The 25553-nt window shown below is 47.1% G+C and overlaps 1 protein-coding gene across 2 annotated transcripts in view; it reads right to left on the minus strand.

Moving 5' to 3' along the window:
- The window catches only part of kifbp (kinesin family binding protein), a 129209-nt gene extending 104575 nt beyond the window's left edge, over nucleotides 1-24634 (minus strand). Inside the window, exons 1-2 of one of the 2 annotated variants that reach the window (XM_085995045.1) lie at nucleotides 24512-24634; nucleotides 5940-6019 (exon numbers count right to left, since the gene is read on the minus strand). In XM_085995045.1, the coding sequence (XP_085851171.1) occupies nucleotides 5940-6019; nucleotides 24512-24574 (143 nt within the window). In that variant the 5' untranslated portion in view covers nucleotides 24575-24634. Of the gene's footprint in view, nucleotides 1-5939; nucleotides 6020-11560; nucleotides 12143-24511 lie in introns of those variants that run through there. The other variant, XM_085995046.1, reaches the window with a different exon arrangement.
- Between the last annotated feature and the right edge of the window lie 919 nt (nucleotides 24635-25553).

Here is a 25553-nt window from a genome sequence, read left to right on the forward strand (position 1 = left end):
ATGGTCAGTTACACACGGGGCAGTGAATGGTCAGTTACACACATTGCGGTGAATGGTCAGTTACACACGGGGCGGTGAATGGTCAGTTACACACGGGGCGGTGAATGGTCAGTTACACACGGGGCGGTGAATGGTCAGTTACACACATTGCGGTGAATGGTCAGTTACACACGGGGCGGTGAATGGTCAGTTACACACGGGCTGGTGAATGGTCAGTTACACACATGGCGGTGAATGGTCAGTTACACACGGGGCGGTGAATGGTCAGTTACACAGGGGCGGTGAATGGTCAGTTACACACGGGGCGGTGAATGGTCAGTTACACACATTGCGGTGAATGGTCAGTTACACACGGGGCAGTGAATGGTCAGTTACACATGGGGCGGTGAATGCTCAGTTACACACATTGCGGTGAATGGTCAGTTACACACGGGGCGGTGAAGGGTCAGTTACACACGGGGCGGTGAGCGGTCAGTTACACACATTGCGGTGAATGGTCAGTTAAACACGGGGCGGTGAATGGTCAGTTACACACGGGGCGGTGAATGGTCAGTTACACACGGGGCGGTGAACGGTCAGTTACAGAAAGGGCGGTGAATGGTCAGTTACAGAAAGGGCAGTGAATGGTCAGTTACACATGGCGGTGAATGGTCAGTTACACACGGGGCGGTGAATGGTCAGTTACACATGGGGCGGTGAACGGTCAGTTACACACGGGCTGTGAACGGTCAGTTACACAGGGGCAGTGAACGGTCAGTTACGCACAGGGCGGTGAATGGTCAGATACACACGGGGCGGTCAGTGGTCAGTTACACACGGGGCGGTGAATGGTCAGATACACTCGGGGCGGTGAACGGTCAGTTACACACGGGGTGGTGAATGGTCAGATACACACGGGGCGCTCAGTGGTCAGTTACACACCGGAATGTGAATGGTCAGTTACACACGCGGCGGTGAATGGTCAGTTACACACATTGCGGTGAATGGTCAGTTACACACGGGGCGGTGAACGGTCAGTTACACACGGGGCGGTGAACGGTCAGTTACACACGGGCCGTGAACGGTCAGTTACACACGGGGCGGTGAACGGTCAGTAACACGGGGCGGTGAACGGTCAGTTACACACGGGGCGGTGAACGGTCAGTTACACACGGGGCGGTGAATGGTCAGTTACACACGGGGCGGTGAATGGTCAGATACACACGGGGCGGTGAATGGTCAGTTGCACACGGGGCGGTGAATGGTCAGTTACAGACGGGGTGGTCAGTGGTCAGTTACACACCGGACGGTGAATCGTCAGTTACACACGGGGCGGTGAATGGTCAGTTACACAGGGGCGATGAATGGTCAGTTACACACGGGGCGGTGAATGGTCAGTTACACACATTGCGGTGAATGGTCAGTTACACACGGGGCGGTGAATGGTCAGTTACACACGGGGCGGTGAATGGTCAGTTACACACATTGCGGTGAATGGTCATTTACACACGGGGCGGTGAATGGTCAGTTACACACATTGCGGTGAATGGTCAGTTACACACGGGGCGGTGAATGGTCAGTTACACACGGGGCGGTGAATGGTCAGTTATACACATTGGCCCAGTAATTCGGGTCGGTGGCTTGCCGCGCGCGCAAGCCCCGTATATGCACTTACCCGACGCGCTGACATTTCACCTCCAGGGACGCCTGGAATTCGTGTTTGAAAAAGAAGAATCCCGGGCAGCGTCTGACGTCAGGCCGCCCAGGAGTGCAGCCAGCGCGAAGCCTGGAGCGCGCTGTGCAAGTGAGACACGCCCCTTGAGGTCTCAGTTTAATAGGGCACGCCCCCAATGTTTCTCACAAGCTGCTAAGCATTTTTACATGCAAAGCAGCATTTTAAATAGGTTTTTGGTATTTTTATGAAGCTTTTGGTAACTTTTATAAGCTTTTAAAAACGTTTACATTATTTTGAAGAATCTGAAGTAGTTTTAAACAGAATTAAAGCAATTTAAAGACTTTTAAAAGCCCTAAAATAATTTTTTTTATTCCATTTATTTATTTACCAATGTCGTCGTCATACGTACCCCTTTGGGGAACTGTATGAAGCGGTGGAAGGATTTATGGCCGTGATTAACACTCATTCCGTGATCGTAACCATCTTTGAACCAGCCATTAGGGTGGTTAGTCCTATGGCGGGAGGGTTTTACGGGCTCCCACAAGCTATACAAGGAGGGGGGGCCACCCACACCCACGGACGCAAATATCCCACTGGATGTCAACCCAGAATTTAGAGCCGGAGCTCTGACTCCACTTGCCGGGACTGTGTGGAGCGGGGTTCGAAACCCTACCCCGTCTGGCCCAGCGGCGGGGATCCTACCGCTACGCCAAAGGCCCAATCCGATTAGCAACGTGAAATGGCTGGAATGAGCACAATTCACGGCATTAAAAGAACTCACAATTGAACTGATGATGACCTCAGCAATCTCCTCAAAGAGGTGGAGGCGCAGCGCCTGCTCATCATTGGTAATGAGAAGTCAAAGGCGCCGCAAAAAGGACAGACGATAGCTTGGTCTTTCAAGTGGCAGCATAGAGCTCCAGTCACGGGAAGGGAAAAGGCGCAGGAAACGTATGGGTGTCACCTTTTGCGCGGAGTGGGCCTTTTGCGTAGCGGTAAGCATCCCCGCCGCTGGGCCAGAAGGAGTAGGGTTTCGAACCCCGCTCCAGACAGTCCCGGCAAGTGGAGTCGGAGCTCCAACTATAAATTCTGGGTGGGCATCCAGCGGGATACTTGCGTCCGCGGGTGTGGGTGGCCCCCCCCCCATCAGATGGGTTGTGGGAGCCCGTAAAACCCTCACGCCATAGGACTAACCACCCTAATGACTGGTATGAAGATGGTTATGGTCACGGAAGGAGTGTTAACGTGGCCAGAAATCCTTCCACCACTTCATACAGTTCCCGAAAGGGAACAGTGTGAGGATACGTACGACGATGACCTGTTGCGCAATGCACCTCCTTGGACCCTCAGTCGCAGATGCGAGGGGGCAAATCGTGCAATTGTTAAATTTTTCATTTTATTGACATGTAAAATGTTGGCCCAGTAATTCCCTTCCAAACGCGCGAGTACGGTCGGGGTACTTACGCGTCTGTCCGGAGGAAATGCCGGTTTTCAGCATGCACAGCGCATGCGGGGAAAACCGGCATTTCCTGTCCTCTGAACGAAGGGGTTCAGAGGCAGAACGCGTGCGACTGTACAGGCAGCGCGTGCGCAGTAAAATTCGCCGCTTTCATTCGTGCTTTCAGTGAGGTCAAGTCCTTACAACTTACACATGAAAAAAGCATGAGTACAGTTGCTCCAGAGGCTGCGGTTGTTTGGGAAAGGGAGGAAAGGTATTTTAAGAAATGCTGAGGTAAGTTTTAAAGTTTATTTTTGTTTTTTAAAACGGGTTTTCAGTACTGTAGGTAGAAGGATCAATTGTGGCAATGTGAATTGAATTTGCTGTGTTCATTAAATGTGAAAATGACTCCAACATTTTTAAGAAAGAAACTTTTCATCAGTAATATATTCTTTTAAGTAATTATGTATGTATGTCTGTATATATTCCTTTGCGTGTATGTATATATTCCTTTACTTATGTGTATGAATGTATGTATTTAATTATGACTTTCAGAGAAAGTAACTTATTGGAAAATCATAATTAAAAACATACATACACATAAGTAAAGGAATATAAAACATACATACATATACGGAAAGGAATATATGCGGACATACATACATAATCACTTATTACTGATGAAAAGTTTCTATCTTAAAAGTGTTGGAAATGTTACATTACTCATTTTAGAACACTCATTCTCACATTCAATTCACACAGCCACAATTGCTCCTTCTACCTACTGTACTGAAAACCCGTTTAAAAAAAAAAATTTCACTTTAAAACTAACCTCAGCATTTCTTAAAATAACTTTCCTCACTTTCCCAAACAAAAATATTGCCTTTCAGAAGCTCCACGATAAAATATATCTTCCTCCGCAGCCTTGGAACAACTTTACACATGCTTTTTTCAAGTGTAACTTGTAAGGACTTACCCTCACTGAATCCATGAATGAAATCGACGAAGTTCACTGCGCACGCGCTGCCTGTGCAGTCGCACGCGCTGTGCCTCTGAACCCCTTCGTTCAGAGGACCGGAAATGCCGGCGTTCTCCACATGCACGGTGTTTCCTGAACGCCGGCATTTCATCCGGCCAGATGCGTGAGTACCCAGACCGTACTCACGCATTTGGACCCGAATTACTGGGCCATTGCGGTGAATGGTCAGTTACACACGGGGCGGTGAATGGTCAGTTACACACATTGCGGTGAATGGTCAGTTACACACGGGGCGGTGAATGGTCAGTTACACACAGGGTGGTGAATGGTCAGTTACACACATTGCGGTGAATGGTCAGTTACACACGGGCCGTGAACGGTCAGTTACACACGGGGCGGTGAATGGTCAGTTACACACGGGGCGGCTAACGGTCAGTTACACACGGGCCGTGAACGGTCAGTTACACACGGGGCGGCTAACGGTCAGTTACACACGGGGCGGTTAACGGTCAGTTCCACACGGGGCGGTGAATGGTCAGTTGCACACGGGGCAGTGAACGGTCAGTTACACACAGGGCAGTGAATGGTCAGTTACACACGGGGCGGTGAATGGTAAGTTACACACGGGGCGGTGAATGGTCATTTACACATGGGGCGGTGAATGGTAAGTTACACACGGGGCGGTGAATGGTTAAGTTACACATGGGGCGGTGAATGGTCATTTACACACGGGGCAGTATCTTTACCAACTAAAGCAAATGAGAGAGCCGATCAATTTTGAAGCTAAGTCTAAAAGTTCCTCGGCCCCTCGCAGGAGATGGATCCCTATTGCAGAATTCTGCAGGAAGGGTTTTTGTGCTAAGGATCATTTGTTCACTGGAAGGTTCCCCGATATCATTCTGGTGAATCTGCGCTGCACCTCCTCCAAGCCCAACCTATCCTTCCTGAGGCCCGGTGCCCAGAACTGAACGCAGTGTCCAGATGGAGTCTAACCAGAGCTCTGTACAGCTGCAACATCACTTTACACCTCTTTGTATTCCAGCCCTCTTGAGATAAATGTCACTCACCTGTTTCATTATTTTTTGGACTTGTCCACTAGCTGTTAGTGATTTCTGCACTTGGGCCCCTAAATCTCTTTGCTCCTCCACAGTTCTGAGCTTCTTGCCATTGAGAAAATACTCCGATTTATCTTTCTTAGGTCCATAATGGAGGACCTCACAATTCCCCACATTGAACGGCATCTGCCACAGTTTTGTCCGCTCACTCAATCCATCAATGTCGCTTTGCAACTTTCTGATCCCATCTACACTACACTGTGCCACCTAACTTAGTGTCATCAGCAAACTTCGAGATCTGGCTCTCTATTGTTTCATCCATGACATTTATAAACATAGTGAAAAGCTGAAGCCCCAGGACACGCCCCCGGGGGACACCACTAGTCATATCCTGCCAATTTGAGTACACACCCATTATGCTTACTCTGTCTCCGACCTCCTAACCAATTCCCTACCCATGTCAATAGGTTGCCTCCAATTCCATGCGCTCATTTTTGTTAACAGTCTCTTGTGTGGAACCTTGTCCAATGCCTTCTCCAAGTCCACATAAATAACATCCATTGACACTCCCTTATCTACCATGTTAGTTACCCCCTCAAAAAATTCAACTAGGTTCGTTAGACAAGAGGTAAAAGATAAACTAATAAGTCGCTGAACTTCAGTCTCATTTGCTCTGTCATGAGTTGGCACACAAAGTTTCTATATAATCTTAGTAACACACTTCCTGGCACTCAGAACTTGCGAGACTCTCAGGAGTTTACAAACAAACTCAATGTCCAATCTCTGACGAATGCACGTCTAGAACCACCCTACCTTTTATGTCTCTCCTGCTCACTCAGCCTCTCTTCTTCTGCCAGGAAGTGCTCATGGGTATCCAACGGTGGAGTCCCGATCTAAACAATAAATAACACACTGGCTTTACACAGCTGCTGACTTATATTCACACATCTCCTTCCTCTGCAATCACTGGCCAGTGTTCCTTTCTTCACCCAGTTCCCCCTCCTCTCCTGAAGGCACCAGTTTCACAGCAGCTGGCGGGCACCTCACCCAGGAACGGATGCATAGTGGTTATGTCACTGGGCTAGTAATCCAGAGGCCTGGACTGATCATCCAGAGACATGTGTTCAAATCCCGCGACAGCTGGGGAATTTAAATTCAGTTATTTAAATAAATCTGGAATAAAAAGCTAGTATCAGTAATGGTGACCATGAAACTAACATAAGAATTAGGGGAAGGAGTAGCCCATTTGGCCCCTTGAGCCTGCTCCGCCATTCAATAAGATCATGGCTGATCATCTACTTCAACTCCACTTTCCTGCACTATCCCCATATCCCTTGATTCCCTTAATATTCAAAAATCCATCGATCTCTGTCCTGAATATACTCAACGACTGAGCCTCCACAGCCCTCTGGGGTAGAGAATTCCAAAGATTCACCACCCTCTGAGTGAAGAAATTTCTCCTCATCTCAGTCCTAAATGGCCGACCCCTTATTCTGAGACTGTGACCCCTGGTTCTAGACTCCCCAGCCAGCGGAAACATCCTCCCTGCATCTACCCTGTCAAGCCCTGTAAAAATGTTGTATGTTTCAATGAGATCCCTGTTGTGTATGTAACCTGTTCCACCTTAGGAGAGCTTAAGCCTGTTCCACCTTAAGAGATGTACTACTTTCTCAGGCTGCTGTAGACGTAATACCGGGGGTGAACACACCGGTATATAAGCACTGTGCAGTAATCTTGTATTCAGTATAGTCCCTACCTCCAACCAGTAAAGACCTGTTTTATTGTTACTCATTAGTCTGTGTCTTAATTAACTAAATAATTCACAGACTTAACACTGGCGACGAGTCAGGTTCTTACCCTGCGGCAGTTATTCCACGGCGGTTGAAGAGAGGTTTCAAACCACACCACCCCAATGGAAGCGACAGGCATTAGGACCCTTAAGCCTCCATCAGCTTGTGAACCGGAGTAGAAGACAGGGCTGGGGGAAGACAGAGGTACAGGGCGATAGCGATCGGCAGATAAGGGCCGGGCCGCTTTGAAGTGAGGGGCGCAGCCGGGCCATCGATCGCAACCACCGATAAGGGCCGCACTCGGGCTGAAAGGGCAGCGGCTGCAGAAATTGAAGGCGCGAGAGCCGCGGTGCACAGCGCGGGCCATCGATCGCGATCGGGAGATAAGGGCTTTGGAGTGCGAGGCGCAGCCGGGCCATCGATCGCAAGCACTGATAAGGGCCGGGCCGCTTTCAAGTGCGAGGCGCAGCCGGGCCATCGATCGCATCCGCTGATAAGGGCCGCACTCGGGCGATCGCGGCGAAGATAAGGGCCGCACTCGGGGGCTGAAGGGAGACGGCGTCGGGGGACGGGTGAAGACTGCCAAGCGCGGGAAAACCGCCATTTTGTGGGCGGAGGACGACGGCAAGAGCGGGAAGCCGCCATCTTTGATAACAAGTAAACAAAATAAAATCTGAGAAATTGCAAATCTACAATGCCTAAACACGGGAATATTAGCACCTTTGATAGTGACCTCGAAGATTGGGCCATATATGTTGAAAGAGTAAAAAATTATTGTAAGGCCAATAAAATTCGTGACCAAGATAAAGCTCTAACATTATTAAATTTAATGGGTGCGAAGACATACGGGCAATTGAAACACCTGTTATCACCAGATGAACCGGCGGATAAGACGTTCGATGAGATTGTTACTGTCCTGAAAGATCATCTAAACCCCACGCCGCTGATGCTAGCGGAACGATTTAAATTTTACGACAGAAGGCAGCTACAGCATGAAAGCAATGCTGAATATTTGCTGGAATTGCGTAAATTAGCGAAATATTGCCAGTTTGGAACGGGACTGACAGATGCACTACGAGACAAATTTGTGTGTGGTTTATTTAAACAGGATACACAAAAGCGACTGCTCGAGGAGAATGAGCTGACGCTTGAGAAGGCGGTCACTATGGCAGCAGCACACGAAGCCGCAGCGAGAGGCACGGCAGTAATGCAGCTACGGTCACCGGAGCTCAGTGCACACAAATTGGGTGAGAGTTCTGGCAAATGTTATCGTTGTGGAAAGACAACGCATGATCAGAACCAGTGTTGGTTTAAAAACCAAGAATGCAGAACATGTGGTAGGCTTGGACATATAGCTAGAGTATGCAGGTCAGGGAAGAAGACCAGCAACAAGAAGTCACCGCAAGGAAAATACGCAAAGGTACACAAGGTGGCCGAACAGGAGTCCGATTCAGACGCTAGCAGTAATGAACTGGCTGGCTTAAGCAGTATTGAACTGGCTAGCTTAAGGGTACTCAACGTTGGTAAGGGTGCAGACCTCCAGACAATTTGGGTTACTCTTCAGATAGAAGGAGTCCAAGTAAAAATGGAATTGGACACTGGATCGGCATTGTCGGCCATGAATAAGAAAGATTACAGAAGGTTATTCCAACATATTCCCCTACAGGATACGGAGATTATATTGACAACCTACACGGGGCAGAGAGTGTACCCCATCGGGACAATAAAGGTTGCAGTGGCCAACAAGGGCGAAGGAAGTCAAATAATGGACTTATATGTGCTACCGGAGGGAGGTCCACCACTACTAGGCCGGGAGTGGTTTAGAAACATAAATATGGACTGGCATTCGCTAAAAGCCATAAAGAGTGAGAACTCGGTGCAGATAATCAGCCCAGACTCTAGAACTGATGATGGTAAGACCAACCCATGTGCAAAAGACAAAGTTTCAGCACAGAATTCCACTGAGCAACAACAACATAGTTTAACAGAGAATTCTGAGTCTGTCAAGTCTACTGATATGCACATTTTTGAGGGACACTGGGCTCGAACTCAACTCCATTTCAAACTACAACAGCAATTAGAACAAATGATTCGCCGTTTTGAGCAAGAGATGAATGAAATAAAAAAGTTCTTTGTTACAGAGTGGGAGAAAATGGAGCAGGAGCACACCAACCATCTGCGCGAGGAGGCCGAACGAATCAAAGCTGATTCAGGTTCTGAAGGTGCGTGCCATAATCTGGTGTCAGAAGAGTTAACGGTCAGCCAACTCCTTCATATGCTGAGGGACAAGACTCTGAAATGGGAAAAACTTGAACACGAGCTGCGATCTTCAAAGGAAAAGGGTTCGGAGCTCTCAAAAGTAATTGAGATGGCTGATGTGACGACACAGACTGAAACGACTGCAACAGAGCAGCCATTGGATGCCAAAAGTACGCTGACTCACGTCAATGTAGAACAACAGACCGCTGAAACAGCTGCTCCGGTAGAGGGATTGCATAGTCCGATCAATCAATCTCCAAAGGAAGTTGAAGTATTAAAATCACAAATGAGGTCACTAGTAAACGACTTGCTGAAAGCCCAGAAAAAGCTGGATGCAGAGGTACACATGAAGAAGTCTCTTCAGGAAAGATGTCTGGATTTGGAACAAGAGCTGGCTAACGTCCAGCTGGGTATGGAGGAAATAGACGACCCTCTCACTGGTCTAGCTCAGGACGACACCGAATATTACCATGACCTGGTGGACGACACCGAATATTACGATGTCCTGTCCTGCCCAGCTTGTAACTTCGACTCCCAAAGTGCAGAAATCATGGAGGAGCACCAAAAGTCTACGGAACATCGGGAGAAGCTGGCTCTACGACGGAAACAGGAGGAAGAGAAGGAGGAACTGCGCATGCAGCTGGCAGCTGACAATGGAGCCCAGAGAGTCTCCAAGAAGCAGAAAAGGAAAAGTAAAAACAGAAGATGACCCATCTGAACCATTATCACCTCTACCAGATCACACACGTGGTCCCTCCGAACGGAGCCAAATCAGTTCGGAAGTTCAAGCTGTTAAATCCATGAAAGGACTATTGAATGAGTAACGTGAACCGACTACACCACAGAGATTGAATCTGTGAACTGTTTTCCGCAGAGACTGAATCTGTGATATGTTACGTTAAACATGAAGTTATATATGTATATATGTTATTACGTTATGTTAAATGGGGGGGATGACTATAAAGCTAGGAAGGGAGGAGTGTTGTGTATGTAACCTGTTCCACCTTAGGAGAGCTTAAGCCTGTTCCACCTTAAGAGATGTACTACTTTCTCAGGCTGCTGTAGACGTAATACCGGGGGTGAACACACCGGTATATAAGCACTGTGCAGTAATCTTGTATTCAGTATAGTCCCTACCTCCAACCAGTAAAGACCTGTTTTATTGTTACTCATTAGTCTGTGTCTTAATTAACTAAATAATTCACAGACTTAACAATCCCCTCTCATTCTTCTAAACTCGAGAGAATATAGGCCTTGTCTACTCAATCTCTCATCATAGGACAATCCCCCCATCCCAGGAACCAGTCTGGTGAACCTTCGTTGCACTACCTCTATGGCAAGTACATCCTTCCTTAAGTAAGGAGACCAAAACTGTACCCAATACTCCAGGTATGGTCTTACCGGGGCCCTATATAACTGCAGTAAGACGTCTTTACTCTTATACTCAAATCCTCTTGTAATAAAGGCCAACATATCATTTGCTTTCCTAATTGTTTGCTGTACCTGCATGTTAACTTTGTGATTCGTGTACAAGGACACCCAGGTCCCTCTGAACACCAGCATTTCCCAATCTCTCACCATTTAAAAAACTCTGCTTTTCTATTTTTCCTACCAAAGTGGATAACTTCACATTTCTCCACATTATATTCCATTTGCCGTGTTCTTGCCCACTTCACTTAACCTGTCTCTATCCCCTTGAAGCTTCTTTGCATCCTTCTCACAACTTACATTCCCACCCAGCTTTGTATCATCAGCAAACTTGGATATATTACATTTGGTCCCCTCATCCAAATCATTGATATAGATTGTGAATAGCTAAGGCCCAAGCACTGATCCTTGCAGTACCCCACTAGTTACAGCTGGCCAACCTGAAAATGATCTGTTTATTCCTAGTGGAAGTTGCAGGGTTCTCAAAATTCCCGCACTCCCCAAGTTATGGATCAAGGGGCCCTGTTTTAGACAAGTTATTAAAAACAGGGTACCCAAAATGGCTTCTGTAAACCTCGTGACCAATACTGACAGGATTTTAAAAGCAAGGCTCTGCCAACAAGCAGGCCCGGAGACGAAACATTAAAATGCAGGAATCTGTGAGCAGGGACTCTTTGGAGCCAGCCAGACAAAGTAAACACTGAATACACATTTGTTCGACTTGAATCAAATCAAAATAGAATGGGCCTATGATCGTGGCCATTAGTTTCCTGCATGTTTAATCGATAACAGCTCACAGTAGCGATCAAGTCAGGATGGGGACAATTAAGTCTTATCCATGACAAAGCAACCAGGACATCGGGGCCATTAGACCCGGAGATAACCACTCCTAAAGTCGTTAAAACAAATGGTTGTAATCATTTAAAACGCCCGCCAAAAGTTAAACAATGGACTGACCTGATTTGGCGCGCAGATAAGGAGTTGAAGAAACGGGTATAATTGGAGGCCCATCAGTAACAATCGCTCTCTTGACCCTTGCTCTTGACTTTGACTCGTCTGTGGCCTTGGCCGGCTGCCGCTCGTACTCGCGCCCTGGCCTCGTGGCGGGCTCTCTTCTCGCTCCCCGCACCGCTCAACAACCGAGGACGCCCATTACACTGGGGCCAAACGCGGGAGAAGAACGAGACCCGAGTTTAATACAACACCGGACACACAGGCCGAAAAGGGGCAAAAGAGACGAGACGAGACGAGACGAGACGAAGAAGGTAAAACCGACAAGAGCAGAGAAGGGCAGCAAAAGACGCATTGGTAAACACCAAACGCCTAGTTATAAGCTGGCGTTTGGGGAAGAAATTAGCAGTGTATGTATGGACAGTGGGAATAAGCTGGCGTTAGAACACTGCGAATAAGCTGGCGTTAGACGCGGGTGTCCATGCCGCAACGAATATACTGGCGTTCAAAGGATGGGTAGTAAAATCAAATAAGCAGTGAAAACCGTCAACCGACCCCCAACCACAACATTACCGCCGGCGACCGCCCGAGGTAGAAGAAGAAAACCCATCGCGACGAGACGACGACGGTAGCTGAGGAGAGGGAAGGTGTGTCACAGCAGCAACTCCAGCGCCGCGCCCTGAGACCACGTGGCGACGGGGTACCCCAAAGGACAGCAGGACCAGACCTCAAAACTCACAACCGTTAAAGCAACAGGTTTTGGATTGGTGAGCATGAATTCCTGGCCCCTCATAGCTTAATCTAGTTAGGTACAGGGGGTGGGATAGAGATAAGGGGATTGTTAATGCAGTTGTTTTTCCCTCGATGTGCTGTGTGTTCCCCATTCCCATATAAGTGTAATTGTTTCATGCCTGTATTTTATACCAGTAATTTTTCATAAGATTGTTGCATTCTGTTTTAATAAAATCTTGGTTTTCTTACACCAAACCACTTGCCTACTCAACTTTCTGTATCGCCGCCTGTACCTAAGTCCGGTGTCTAGAACCCAGGGGTGTGGGAGCGATTCGAACCGCTCAAGGGACAGTCAGAGGCGAAGCTGACTGGGCGCACACACGCCACCCCCCTACACTACTCTCTGTTTTCTGTCCGTTAACCAATCCTCAATCCATGCTAGTATATTACCCCCAATCCCACGAGCCCTTATCTTGCGTAGCAACCTTTTATGTGGCATCTTATCGAATGCCTTTTGGAAATCCAGATATACTATATCCACTGGTTTCCCTTTATCTACCCTGCTAGTTACATCCTCAAAAAACTCTAATAAGTGTGTTAAACACGATTTCCCTGTCATAAAACCATGTTGACTCTGCCTAATCATGTTATGATTTTCTAAGTACCGTTACCATTTCACAGAATCAAAGAATGGTTACAGCACAGAAGGAGGCCATTCGGCCCGTCGAGCCCGTGTCGGCTCTCTGCAAGAGCACTTCAGCTAGTCCCACTCCACCGCCTTTTCCCTGTAGCCCTGCAATTTTTTTTCCTTCAGGTACTTATCCAATTCGCTTATGAAAGCCACGATTGAATCTGCCTCCACCACCCTCTCAGGCAGTGCATTCCAGATCCTAACCACTCGCTGTGTAAAAAAGTTTTTCCTCATGTCGCCTTTGGTTCTTCTGTCAATCACCTTAAATCTGTGTCCTCTGGTTCTCGACCCTTCTGCCAATGGGGACAGTTTCTCTCTATCTGCTCTGTCCAGACCCCTCATGATTTTGAACACCTCTATCAAATCTCCTCTCAATCTTCTCTGCACCAAGAACAACCCCACCTTCTCTGGTCTATCCGTGTAACTGAAGTCCCTCATCCCTGGAACTAATCTTGTAAATCTTTTCTGCACCCTCTCTAAGGCCTTCACATCCTTCCTAAAGTGCGGTGCCCAGAATTGGACACATTGGGGCAGAAATTCCTCCCCAAACGCGTGAGTACGGAAGGGGTACTCACGCGTCTGGCTGGAGGAAATGCCGGTTTTCAGCATGCACAGCGCATGCGCTGAAAACCGGCATTTCCTCTCCTCCAACCCAAGAGTTGAAGAGGCTAGCACTGTAGGGGGCAGCGCGTGCGTCTTGGATTTCCTCTGTTTTGGGGGATTTGCGCATGTGTAAAGGCCTCCGGTCTTTATGCTTGTAAAAAGCACACGTAAGTATTTATTTTTACAGGTAAGTGGTGTTTTAGTGTAATTTAGAATTTTTTTCCCACAGGTTTATTATTTTAAAGAATCTACAATAAGGTAAGTTTAGTTTTAGACCCTTTTTATTAAAAATTTATTTTTTTCAAAAAAAAAATTGTTTAAATTTTTTTTTTTTAACTTATTTATACTTAATTTAATGATTGGGATGTTTTTTAAATTTTTATTTAAAGTTTAAATAGTGTTTTGGGCCCCCGTAGTTTTCATGAGTTTGACAGTTCTTACTCTCAAACTCATGAATGAACCTTCCCCTCCCGATTGGTTGTACAGTGCTCACCTGATCCCAGCCGGCACATCGCACTAACTACGCCACTGGATCAGGTAAGCACAGTGCGCTGACATCTGAACCGGGCCAGGGACAGGAAATGCAAGCAGGCCCGGGCTTCAGATGTCAGCGCGCAGGGTGAGTGCAGATCGGGGGCTTGCACCCGCGGGGAGCCCCCGACCCGAATTTTTGGCCCAATGCTCCAGTCGAGGCCAAACCAGTCTTTTATAAATGTTCATCATAACCTCCTTTCTTTTGTACTCTATGCCTCTATTTATGAAGCCCAGGATCCCGTATGCTTTTTTAATCACTTTCTCAACCTGCCCTGCCACCTTCAACGATTTGGGCACATATACCCCCAGGTCTCTTTGTTCATGCACCCCCTTTAGAATTGTACCCTTGAGTTTATATTGCCTCTCCTCGTTCTTCTTACCAAGATGTATCACTTCGGACTTTTCTGCATTAAATTTCATCTGCCACATGTCTGCTCTTTCCACCAACCTGTCTATGTCCTCTTGAAGTCTATCACTCTCCTCCTCACTGTTCACTATACTTCTAAGTTTTTTGTCATCTGCAAATTTTGAAATTGTGCCCTGTACACCCACATCCAAGTCATTAATATATATCAAGAAAAGCAGTGGTCCTAGTACCGACCCCTGGTGAACACCACTGTATACCTTCCTCCAGTCCGACAAACAACCATTCACCGCTACTCTCTGTTTCCTGTCATTTAGCCAATTTCATATCCATGCTGCCACTGTCCCTTTTATTCCATGGGCTTCATCTTTGCTGGCAAGCCTATTATGTGGCACTTTATCAAATGCCTTTTGTAAGTCCATGTACCCCACATCAACCGCATTGCCCTCATCAACCCTCTCTGTTACCTCAGCAAAAAACTCAATCAAGTTGGTTAAACACGATTTGCCTTTAACAAATCCGTGCTGGTTTTCCTTAATTAATCCACTTGTCCAAGTGACTGTTAATTTTGTCTGTTAGTTTTGTTTCTAAAAGTTTCCCCACTACCGAGGTTAAACTGACTGGCCTGTAGTTGCGGGATTTATCCTTACTCACTTTGTTGAACAAGGGTGTAACATTTGCAATTCTCCAGTCCTCTGGCACCACCCCCGTGTCTGAGGAGGATTGGAAGATTATGGTCAGTACCTCCGCAATTTCCATTTTTACTTCCCGATGCATCCCATCCGGTCCTGGTGACTTATCTACTTAAAGTACAGCCAGCCTTTCTAGTGCCTCTTTATTGATTTTTATCCCATCCAGTATCTCAACTACCTCCTCTTTCACTATGACTTTGGCAGCATCTTCTTCCTTGGTAAAGACAGATGCAAAGTACTCATTTAGAACCTCAGCCATGCCCTCTGCCTCCATGTGTAGGTCTCCATTTTGGTCCCTAATTGGCCCGGCCCGGCCTCTTACTCCGAGTTTATTATTTATATGCCTATAGAAGAATTTTGGATTCCCTTTTATGTTAACTGCCAATCTATTCTCATACTCTTTTTGACCCTCTTATTTCCTTTTTCACTTCCCCTCTGAACTTTCTATATTGAGCTTAATTTCCTTAATAATGGATTCCAGCATTTTCCTGACGACTGATGTCAGGCTAACTGGCCTGTAGTTCCCTGTTTTCTCTCTCCCTCCGTTCTTGAATAGCGGGGTTACATTTGTTACCTTCCAATCCACTGGGACCATTCTAGAATCGAGGGAATTTTGGAAGATCACAACTATCTCTGCAGCCACCTCTTTCAGACCCCTAGGACGTAGGCCGTCGGGTCCAGGGGATTTATCAGCTTTTAGTCCCATTAGTTTCTCAAGTACTTTTTCTCTATTGATATTAATTACTTTAAGTTCCTCACTCTCATTAGCCCCTTGGTTCCCCACTATTTTTGGTACACTTTTTGTGTCTTCACAAGACAGATACAACATATTTGTTGAAAGTCTCTGCCATTTCCTTATTCCCCATTATAATTTCGCCTGTCTCAGCCTCTAAGGGACCAACGCTTACTTTTGCTACTCTCTTCCTTTTTACATACTTGTAGAAGCTTACAATCTGTTTTTATATTTCTTACTAGTTTACTTGCATATTCCATTTTCTACTTTTTTGTCAATTTTTTGGTCATCCTTTGCTGGTTTCTAAAGCTCTCCTAATCCTCACATTTACTACTATTCTTCGCAACATTATAAGCTTCTTCTTTTAATCTAATACTAAGTGAATGGGCAAAACTGTAGCAAATGGATTTCAATGTAGGCAAATGTGAGGTCATCCACTTTGGACCTAAAAAGGATATAACAGGGTACTTTCTAAATGGTGAAAAGCTAAAAACAGTGGAGGTCCAAAGAGACTTGGGGGGTTCAGGTACATAGATCATTAAAATGTCACGAATAGGTACAGAAAATAATCAAAAAGGCTAATGGAATGCAGGCCTTTATATCGAGAGGACTAGAGTACAAGGGGGTAGAAGTTATGCTGCAGCTGTACAAAGCCCTGGTTAGACCACACCTGGAGTACTGTGAGCAGTTCTGGGCACCACACCGTAGGAAGGATATACTGGCCTTGGAGGGAGTGCAGCGTAGGTTTACCAGAATGATACCCGGACTCCATGGGTTAAGATAAGAGGAGAGATTACACAAATTAGGGTTGTATTCCCTAGAATTTAGAAGGTTAAGGGGTGATCTGATTGAAGTTTTCAGGATATTAAGGGGAACAGATAGGGTAGAGAGAGAGAAACTATTTCCGCTGCTTGGGGATTCTAGGACTGGGGGCACAGTCTAAAAACTAGAGCCAGACCTTTCAGGAGTGAAATTAGGAAACACTTCTACACACAAAGAGCGGTAGAAGTTTGGAACTCTCTTCCGCAAATGGCAATTTGATGCTAGATCAATTGTTAATTTTAAATCTGAGATTGATAGATTTTTGTTCACCAAAGGTATGAAGGTATATGGGCCAAAGGTGGGTATATGGAGTTAGGTCACAGATCAGCCATGATCTCGTTGAATGGCGGAACAGGCTCGAGGGGTTCAATGGCCTACTCCTGTTCCTATGTCCCTATTTTTTTTATGTTTGTTATGGGGATGTGGGCGTCGCTGGCAAGGCCAGCATTTATTGCCCATTCCTAATTGCCCTCAAGAAGGTGGTGGTGTTGTTAGGGAGGGAGTTCCAGGATTTTGACCCATTGACGATGAAGGAACGGCAATATATTTCTAAGTCAGGATGGTTTGGAACTTGGAGGGGAACTTGCAGGTGATGGTGTTCCCATGCGCCTGCTGCCCTTGTCCTTCTAGGTGGTAGAGGTCACGGGTTTGGGAGTTGCTGCAGTGCATCTTGTAGATGGTACACACTGCAGCCACGGTACGCCGGTGGTGGAGGGAGTGAATGTTTAAGGTGGTGGATGGGGTGCCAATCAAGCGGGCTGCTTTGTCCTGGATGGCGTTGAGCTTCTTGAGTGTTGTTGGAGCTGCACTCATCCAGGCAAGTGGAGTGTATTCCATCACACTCCTGACTTGTGCCTTGTAGATGGTGGAAAGGCTTTGGGGAGTCAGGAGGTGAGACACTCGCTGCAGAACACCCAGCCTCTGACCCACTCTTTATGTGGCTGGTCCAGTTAAGTTTCTGGTCAATGGTGACCCCCAGGATATTGATGGTAATGCCGTTGAATGTCAAGGGGCGGTGGTTATACTCTCTCTTGTTGGAGATAGTCATTGCCTGGCACTTGTGTGGCGCGAATCTTACCTGCCATTTATCAGCCCAAGTCCAGGTCTTGCTGCATGCGGGCATAGGCTGCTTCATTATCTGAGGAGTTGCAAATGGAACTGAACACTGCAATCATCAGCGAACATCCCCACTTCTGACCTTATGATGGAGGGAAGGTCATTGATGAAGCAGCTGAAGATGGTTGGGCCTAAGACACTGCCCTGAGGAACTCCTGCAGCAATGTCCTGGGGCTGAGATGATTGACCACCAACAACCACAACCATCTCCCTTTTTGCTAGGTATGACTCCAGCCAGTGGAGAGTTCTCCCCCTGATTCCCATTGACTTCAGTTTTACTAGGGCTCCTTGATGCCACACTCGGTTAAATGATGCCTTAATGTCAAGGGCAGTCACTTTCACCTCACCTCTGGAATTAAGCTCTTTTGTCCATGTTTGGACCAAGGCTGTAATGAGGTCTGGAGCCGAGTGGTCCTGGTGAAACCCAAACTAAGCATCAGTGAGCAGGTTATTGGTGAGTAAGTGCCGCTTGATACCACTGTCGACGACACCTTCCATCACTTTGCTGATGATTGAAAGTAGACTGATGGGGCGGTAATTGGCTGGATTGGATTTGTCCTACTTTTTGTGGACAGGACATACCTGGGCAGTTTTCCACATTGTCGGATAGATGCCAGTGTTGTCGGGGGCCATAGCCTTTGCTGTATCCAGTGCACTCAGCTGTTTCTTGATATCATGTGGAGTGAATTGAATTGGCTGAAGACTGGCTTCTATGATGATGGGGACCTCAGGAGGAGGCCGATATGGATCATCCACTCGGCACTTCTGGCTGAAGATGGTTGCAAACGCTTCAGCCTTGTCTTTTGCACTCATGTGCTGGGCTCCACCATCATTGAGGATGGGGATATTCATGGAGCCCCCTCCTCCCGTTAGGTGTTTAATGGTCCAACACCATTCATGACTAGATGTGGCAGGACTGCAGAGCTTTGATCTGATCCGTTGATTGTGGGATCGCTTAGCCCTGTCTATAACGTGCTGCTTCTGCTTTTTAGCATGCATGTAGTCCTGTGTTGCAGCTTCCCCAGGTTGGCACCTCATTTTTAGGTACGCCTGGTGCTGCTCCTGGCATGCTCTTCTGCACTCCTCATTGAACCAGGTTTGGTCCCCTGGCTTGATGGTAATGGTAGAGTGAGGGATATGCCGGGCCATGAGGTTATAGATTGTGGTCGAATACAATTCTGCTGCTGCTGATGGCCCACAGCACCTCATGGATGCCCAGTTTTGAGCTGCTAGATCTGTTCTGAATCTATCCCATTTAGCACAGTGGTAGTGTCACACAACACGATGGAGGGTGTCCTCAGTGTGAAGACGGGACTTCGTCTCCACAAGGACTGTGCGGAGGTCACTGCTACCAATGCTGTCATGGACAGATACATCTGCAACAGGTAGATTGGTGAGGACGAGGTAAAGAAGGTTTTTTCCCTTGTGTTGGTTCTCTCACCACCTGCTACTGGGCCACTCTTGGGGATGGACATTGAAGTCCCCCACCCAGAGTACATTCTGTGGCCTTGCTACCCTCAGTGCTTCTTCCAAGTGGTGTTGAACATGGAGGAGTACTGATTCATCAACTAGGGTGGTAATCAGCAGGAGGTTTCCTTGCCCATGCTTGACCTGAAGCCATGAGACTTCATGGGGTCCGGAGTCTATGTTCAGAACTCCCAGGGCCACTCCCTCCCAACTGTATACCACTGTACCGCCACCTCTGGTGGGTCTGTCCTGCCAGTGGGACAGGACATACCCAGGGATGGTGATGGAGGAGTTTGGGACATTGGCTGAAAGGTATGACTCTGTGAGTATGACTATGTCAGGCTGTTGTTTGACTAGTCTGTGGGACAACTCTCCCAATTTTGGCACAAGTCCCCAGATGTCACATGCTAGTAAGTATAGGAATGGGAGGATAGAGCAGATGAATGCGTGGCTAAAGAGTTGGTGTAGGGGGGGGGAGGGTTTTACTTTCCTGGATCACTGGGCCTGCTTCTGGGAAAGGTGGGACTTGTACAAGTCGGACGGGTTGCACCTGAACCAGAGCGGGACAAATATCCTTGCGGGGAGGTTTGCTAGCACTGTTGGGGGGGTTAAACTAACTTGGCAGGGGGATGGGATACAGAGGGGAGCTGAAATAGGGGGGGATGTGCTGCCAATTATAGAGAAAAAAACAAGTCAGCTTGGTAGACAGGGCAAATATATAAGGGCAAGGCTGGATGGCATCTATTTTAATGCAAGGAGTCTTGCGAATAAGGTGGATGAACTGAAGGTGTTGATAAACACATGGGAGTATGATATTGTTGCTATCACGGAGACATGGTTGAGGGAAGGGCAAGACTGGCAGCTCAATATTCCGGGGTACAGAATCTTCAGGCGAGACAGAGGGGGAGGTATAAGAGGAGGGGGTGTCGCAATATTAATTAAGGAGTCAATTACTGCAGTAAGGAGGGATGATATATTAGCAGGGTCCTCTAATGAGGCCATATGGGTGGAGCTTAAAAACAAAAAGGGGGCAAGCACTTTGCTGGGAGTGTACTATAGGCCTCCAAACAGTCAGGGGGAGATAGAGGAACAGATATGTAGGCAAATCTCAGAGAAATGTGCAAATAATAGGGTAATAATAATGGGGGATTTCAACTTCCCCAATATTAACTGGGATAGTCAGAGTGTGAAAGGCTCAGAGGGTGTAGAATTCTTAAAGTGCATCCAGGAGAGCTTTTTGAGCCAGCATGTAGAAAGTCCTACAAGAGAGGGGGCGGTACTGGACCTAATTCTAGGGAATGTGGCCGGCCAAGTGGAAAAAGTGCTAGTAGGTGAGCACTTTGGTGATAGTGACCATAATATGGTAAGATTTAAGGTGGTCATGGAAAAGGACAGGGATGGGCCGGAAATAAAGGTTCTAAATTGGGGGAAAGCCGATTTTAATAGGATAAGGCAGGATCTGGCCAAAATGGACTGGGATCAGCTACTTGTAGGAAAATTCGCATCGGAGCAATGGGAGGCTTTCAGAAGGGAGATTGAGATCATACAATGGCAACATGTTCCCGTAAAGGTCAAGGGTGGTTCCAAAAACCACAGGGAACCTTGGATGTCAGGGGATATACGAGAATGGATTAGGAAAAAAAGGAGGGCTTTTGGTAGATACAAAAGGCTAAAGACGGAGGAAGCCCTAGAGGAGTACAAAAAGTGCAGGGGGATACTTAAAAAAGAAATTAGGAGATCAAGGAGGGGCCATGAAATAACACTGGCGAGCAAAATAAAGGAAAATCCGAAGATGTTTTAGAAGTATATTAAGGGTAAGAGGATAACTAGGGAAAAAATAGGGCCCATTAGGGACAAAAGTGGCAATCTGTGTGTGGAGCCGGAAGATGTAGGAGGGGTTCTAAATGAATTTTTTGCATCTGTTTTCACTATGGAGAAGGACGATGTAGACATAGAAATAGGGCGGGGGGACTGTGATATGCTCGAACATATTAACATCGAGAGGGAGGAGGTATTGGCGGTTTTAGCTGGCCTAAAAATGGATAAATCCCCAGGCCCGGATGAAATGTATCCCAGGCTGCTGTGTGAGGCAAAGGAGGAGATTGCGGGGGCTCTAACACATATATTCAGGACCTCTCTGGCCACAGGGGATGTGCCAGAGGACTGGAGAACCGCTAATGTAGTTCCATTATTCAAGAAGGGTAGTAGGGAAAAACCGGGGAACTACAGGCCAGTGAGCCTAACATCAGTGGTAGGAAAATTATTGGAAAAAATCCTGAGGGACAAAATTTGTCTCCACTTGGAGAGGCAAGGATTAATCAGGGATAGTCAACATGGCTTTGTCAAGGGAAGATCATGTCTGACTAATTTGATTGAATTTTTTGAGGGGGTGGCTAGGTGTGTGGATGAGGGTAACGCAGTGGATGTGGTATACATGGATTTCAGTAAGGCCTTCGATAAAGTCCCGCACAGGAGACTGGTCAAGAAGGTAAGAGCCCATGGAATCCAGGGTGCCTTGGCACATTGGATACAGAACTGGCTTAGTGGCAGAAGGCAGAGGGTGATGGTCGAAGGTTGTTTTTGTGACTGGAAGCCTGTGGCCAGTGGGGTACCACAGGGATCGGTGCTGGGTCCCTTGCTGTTTGTGGTCTACATTAATGACTTGGATATGAATGTAAAGGGTATGATCAGTAAGTTCGCGGATGATACAAAAATTGGTAGGGTGGTAAATAGCGAGGAGGGTAGCCTCAGTCTGCAGGACGATATAGATGGGTTGGTCAGATGGGCGGAACAGTGGCAAATGGAATTTAACCCGGAAAAGTGCGAGGTGATGCACTTTGGGGGGACTAACAAGGCAAAGGAATACACAATGAATGGAAAGGCCCTAGGCAAGACGGAGGGTCAGAGGGATCTGGGTGTGCAAGTACACAGATCCCTGAAGGCGGCGGAACAGGTGGATAAGGTGGTAAAAAAGGCATATGGGATACTTGCCTTCATTAGCCGAGGCATTGAATATAAGAGCAAGGAGGTGATGATGGAGCTGTATAAAACACTGGTTAGGCCACAGCTGGAATACTGTGTGCAGTTCTGGTCGCCACACTACAGGAAGGATGTGATCGCGTTGGAGAGGGTGCAGAGGAGGTTCACCAGGATGTTACCAGGGCTGGAGCGCTTCAGCTATGAAGAGAGACTGGGCAGATTGGGTTTGTTTTCCTTGGAGCAGAGGAGGCTGAGGGGGGACATGATTGAGGTGTACAAAATTATGAGGGGCATAGATAGGATGGATGCTGAGGAGCTTTTTCCCTTAGTAGAGGGGTCAATAACTAGGGGGCATAGATTCAAGGTAAAGGGCGGGAGGTTTAGAGGGGATTTGAGAAAGAACTTTTTCACCCAGAGGGTGGTTGGAGTCTGGAACTCACTGCCTGAAAGGGTTGTGGAGGCAGAAACCCTCACAACATTCAAGAAGCATTTGGATGTGCACTTGAAATGCCATAGCATACAAGGCTACGGACCAAATGCTGGAATATGGGATTAGATTAGACAGGGCTTGATGGCCGGCGCGGACACGATGGGCCGAAGGGCCTCTATCCGTGCTGTATTACTCTATGACTCTATGTTAGTCAGGAGGACTTTGCAGGGTCGACTGGGCTGGGTGTGCCGTTGTCGTGTCTGAAGCCGGTGCCTAGGTCGATGCCGGGTGGTCTGTCCAGTTTTATTCTTATTATTGTTTTCGTAGCGGTTTGTTACAACTGTGTGGTTTGCTAGGCCATTTCAGAGGGCAGTTAAGAGTCAACCACAGTGCTGTGGGTCTGGAGTCACATATAGGCCAGACCAGGTAAGGACGGTAGATTTCCTTCCCTAAAGGACATTAGTGAACCAGATGGGTTTTTACAACAATCCGATATAGTGGATGCAATGGTTATCATTTTCCAAAATTCCATAGGTTCCAGAATGGTTCCCGCGGATTGAAAGTTAGCAATGTAACCCCACTTTTTAAGAAAAGAGGGAGAGAGAAAACGGGGAACTACAGACCAGTTAGCCTGACATCAGTAGTAGGGAAAATGCAAATAATAGAGATATTATTAAAGACGTGGTAACAGGGCACTTAGAAAATAATAATAGGATTGGGCAGAGTCAACATGGATTTATGAAAGGGAAATCGTGTTTGACGAATCTTAGAGTTTTTTGAGGTTGTAACTAGTAGAATAGATAAGGGGGAACCAGTGGATGTGGTGTATTTGGATTTTCAGAGGGCATTCGATAAGGTGCCACACAAGAGGTTATCAAACAAAAATTGGTGGGAAAGTAAGCAGTGAGGAGGACACAGTGTATGCAAAGGGCTAGAGACAGGTTAAGTGAGTGGGCAGTAAGGTGGCAGATGGAGTATAATGTGGGGAAATGTGAGATTATTCACTTTGGTAGGAAGAATAGAAAAACAGAATATTTATTAAATGGTGAGAAACTATTAAATGTTGGTGTTCAGAACGATTTAGGTGTCCTTGTACAGGGAACAGAGTTAGCGTGCAGGTAGAGCGAGCAACTAGGAAGGCAAATGCATGTTAGCCTTTATTACAAGGGGGTTGGAGTACAGGAAGGGCTTTGATGAGACCACACCTGGAGTGCTGTGCACAGTTTTGGTCTCCTTATCTGAGGAGGGATATACTTGCCTTAGAGACGGTGCAACAAATGTTCACTAGATTGATTCCTGGGATGAGAGGGCTGTCCTATGGTGAGAGATTGTGTAGAATGGGCCTATACTCTCTGGAGTTTAGAAGAATGAGAGGTGATCTCATTGAAACATACAAGATTCTGAGGGGGATTGACAGGGTAGATGCTGAGAGGTTGTTTCCCCTGGCTGGAGAGTCTAGAACTAGGGGGCATAGTCTCAGGATAAGGGGTCAGCCATTTAAGACTGAGATGAGGAGGAATTTCTTCACTCAAGAGGGTTGTGAATCTTTGGAATTCTGTACCCCAGAGAGCTGTGGGTGCTGAATCGTTGAGTATATTCAAGGCTGAGATTAGATAGATTTTTGGACTCTAGGGGAATCAAGGGATATGGGGATCGGGCGGGAAAGTGGAGTTGAGGTCGAAGATCAGTCATGATCTTATTGAATGGTGGAGCAGGCTCGAGGGGCCGAATGGCCTACTCCTGCTCCTAATTCTTATGTTATTCCCATACTGTTGGATGAAGACTCTACTTTACCTCCTTGGTGTATTGGTTGTAAAGTGATTCAGCATCTTCCAGATAGGTCTGTGCTTTTTCCATTTCTTCCAGTCCTGCCCATAGGATGCCCAGCTGGTTCTGAAATTAACAGAGCAAAGCACATGCTACTTATTTCTGTAAATTTATTAGTGAGATTGGAATTTTAATTTAATGGCAGAGTGTTTGAATGTTAGTGGGGGTGGGTTGGGGTTATGCCAGCTGACATTGTAACCGGTTCTCTCTCCTCAGGCACTGTCCTCATCCCTTTCAATTCTGTCATCATCAACCCGCTCCTCAAAAATCCCACTCTTGACCCCTCCATCCTTGCAAACTACCGCCCCAACTCCAACCTCCCTTTCCTCTTCAAAGCACCTGAACCTGTTGTTGCCCCCCCAAATCCATTCCCATCTTTCCCACAACTCCATGTTTGAATCACTCCCATCACATTTCCACCTCTGCCACGGCACTGAAATGGCTCTTAACCAAGTCACAAATGACGTGCTACGTGATGTGACCATGGCAAACTATCCCTCCCGATCCTTCTCGACCTGTTTGCAGCCTTTGACACGGCCGACCATACCATCCTCCTCCAACGCCTCTCTTGTCCAGCTGCATTGTTACCTCTGGAGTCCCCCAAGGATCTATCCTTGGCCCCTCCTATTTCTCATCTACATGCTGCCCCTCGGCGACATCATCTGAAAACACATCAGGTTCCACATGTACGCGGATGACACCCAGCTCGACCTTACAACCACCATCTCTCCCGACCCCTTAATTGTCTCCGATTTGTCACGCTGCTTGTCCGACATCTAGCATTGGATAAGCAAAAATTTCCTCCAATTAAACACTGGGAAGACTGAAGCAAAATGGTCATCCTTGTGTTCAATCTCCCCATGGTCTCATCCCTATCTCTGTAACCTCCTCCAGCCCTGCAACCCTCCGAGAACCCTGCATTCAACTTCTGGCCTCTTGCGCATCCCTAATTTTCACCACCCCACCATTGGCGACCATGCCTTCAGTTACCTTAGATCCTAAGTTCTGA

The sequence above is a fragment of the Somniosus microcephalus genome, chromosome 8 (assembly GCF_052327205.1).
Source record: "Somniosus microcephalus isolate GS21.2 chromosome 8, FLI_Smic_1.0, whole genome shotgun sequence".
NCBI lineage: Eukaryota > Metazoa > Chordata > Chondrichthyes > Squaliformes > Somniosidae > Somniosus > Somniosus microcephalus.